The 2,584-nt window shown below is 46.7% G+C and overlaps 1 protein-coding gene across 1 annotated transcript in view; it reads left to right on the top strand.

Moving 5' to 3' along the window:
• Positions 1-523: 523 nt before the first annotated feature.
• The window catches only part of LOC101650989 (zinc finger protein 613-like), a 16,428-nt gene continuing 14,367 nt past the window's right edge, over positions 524-2,584 (top strand). The window contains 1 exon segment of the mRNA XM_045292422.1: positions 524-876. Coding sequence (XP_045148357.1) covers positions 841-876 — 36 coding nt within the window. The 5' untranslated portion in view covers positions 524-840.

Here is a 2,584-nt window from a genome sequence, read left to right as displayed (position 1 = left end):
AAGAAGTCAGACACATCTCATGGTAGCATGCTCACCTCAGCTCCTCTTGGTGGTACACGTGGAGGTGGGGGACGAGAGGGCAGGAGAGAGCTCTTGCAAGGTTTAATTTCTAACCAAAGCTTATATATCTTTGGGGGCATGCAAGCCTCATGACAACCTACGTCATAGGAAGGGGTTGTAACATAGACAATACAAGCAATAGGAGGGGGGTGACCTAGGGGTGAACACACAATAGTTCAGGGAGGGAATAAGTACATATGTGGCAAGATGGGTGGACCCTAGACTCAATATAGTAGCCTAAGCTTAGTCATCCTGAGTGGTCCTGGGCTTGCCTTCGGGCACTCCTTCAAGGGAACAATATCAGAAGGGAGTGGGCCCTACTTGGGTGAGTCCGACTATACAGTCTGGTTGCTCTAGATGGCTGATACCCTTAAGGAGAGTAACCTCTGACCTACTTTCAATGACCTCCTAGTGCAGCAAGCAGCATCTTGGGTTTGGCATATATTTGGGGGAGACCACTTGGGAGAAATCATTCTGTTTCCCACATTCTGAGATCCCAAATAAGGGGCAGCCGACAATAACGAGGGCTTTTGGTTAAGGAGAGTGGTAGGAGCAGTGACGGTATCTGGGCCAAAAGGGCAATGTTCTACTCATTGAATTTCCCCCTCAACCCACAGGTCCTGAAACCTCAGCAGCAAGAGAGTTGTTCGAAGGAAAGAAGAGGTTGCAGAATTTGGATATCGTCATGCTGGGGACATGCGTGCCGGGGCACTGGAATTTCTGAACAGAATTTAGATCGGATCCGGCGAACACAGACACAGGGCATCCCAATTGCTGATAATGTCCCAAGAGCACACGAAGATGGTCCAGACTCAGGTGACTTGTATTGATTTTGTATCTTCCGTTGTTTACTAATGGATCTGTAGAGGCCTCTAAAACACTAGTTCAACCAAGAAGTAAACATTTTAAAAACTAAAAGCTGTGGAGGAATAAACAGTTACTGCATTGTCAGGCAATATAGCACTGGAATGTGGGGTACCGGCCCCCACAATCAGATAGGTGCAAGGGGTGGTTGTGTCATTGAGGGGTCAAATTAAAGAGACATCAGACAAGACAAAACATACTAGTTCTCACCTCAAGAGCCAGATCAGCACAGAGAGAATGTATTTCCAACCAAGGTTTATATACACTCAGGGGGCGTGCCAGTCTCCCTAATTACAGGTAACCACATGCGTAACAGGAAGGGGTTGTCCAGTAGGCACACATGTGACAGGAAGGCACACACATAACAAGACAGGCAGGCTCTAGAGTCAAGATGGCAGCCTAACCTTGGTCGTCCCTGAGTTGGCTTGACCTTAGATGTCTTTGGGCTCTCCTTCAGGGGAACAATGCAACATCCTTATCAGAAGGGAGTGGGCTCTACCTAGGGTGGGACAGACTCTAGGGTCTGGAGGCTCTAGATGGCTGATAAGTTTCAGGCAGATAACCTTTAAGCACTTGACCTCTAAGTGTATAGTCAGTATCTTCGGTTTGGCATATATTACGGGAGGACAACCTGGGGAATAACTTTTCTGTTTCCCACACCAGAATAGATGGGATGAGTTTAGCACTTGACATTGAACATATTATAGGACCGGGGACTCTGTGGATACATTCACTGTTGTGAAAATGCCAAGACAGGGGAGTCTAACCACCTGTACCTTCACAAGGTGGAGAGAGACTTTGCCCTCAGCCTCATCTCAAGGCTGATTCCTGTCAACCTATTTCTGACCACTGACAAGTTAACTCATGTGTGTTAGTCTGGGTAGACTAGAGAAACAATTTTTTTTTTTAGAGAGAAACAAATTTATAGACACTCATATGTGTCTAAGAAAGAGCTTTATATCCAAGAGCAATTAGAATATTGAGAAAACATCCCAGCCCATTCCAGATCAGGTCCATAAGTTCAATATTAGCCCATAGGTCCGATACCAATCTATAAATTCCTCTTCAGACTCATGAAACACATGCAATGACGCCGAATGCAAAGATCGCAAGCCAGTGGGTGGAAAGTCTTGTGGATCCAGTGGCGGTGGAAGCATCTCAGTGCTGGCAGGGGTCTCCCCGTGGCTTCACCAGCTCCAGGGTTCTGATGTAGCTCCATGTGTCTTGTCAACAGGAATGCCAAGCAGAGACTGTGCCTGTCCTGCTTCCAGTGGACTGTTTATCTCCGTAGCGTCTCCAAATGAGGTCATCGACCAGCTACCTGATTGACTAAACTCAGGCTAAACTCAATCCCTTCACTCTGAATAGTCTCAAATTGGCACCAGATTATGTAACGACCACGTCATGTTTGCCCTTCCTTGAGTTTCTGCAGTTTGTCAGCCTGAAAGCATTAAAGGTCTTTATAGGCGCCTGCTGCATGGGATAGTTTTGGCTTGAAATAGCTGGTCAGCCAAGTGTTAAGTGGAGGGTCCGATACACCTTCTCTCTCTAACCCAGCAGTTCTCAACCTGTAGGTTGCGACCCCTTTGGGGCATCAAATAACCCTTTCACAGGGGTCGCCCGATTCATAACAGTAACAAAATTAGTTATGAATTAGCAA

Source organism: Echinops telfairi, unplaced genomic scaffold, assembly GCF_000313985.2.
Source record: "Echinops telfairi isolate 266 unplaced genomic scaffold, ASM31398v2 ScPeMD7_655;HRSCAF=1070, whole genome shotgun sequence".
Taxonomy (NCBI): Eukaryota; Metazoa; Chordata; class Mammalia; order Afrosoricida; family Tenrecidae; genus Echinops; species Echinops telfairi.
This window is presented reverse-complemented; position numbering and strand designations above follow the sequence as displayed.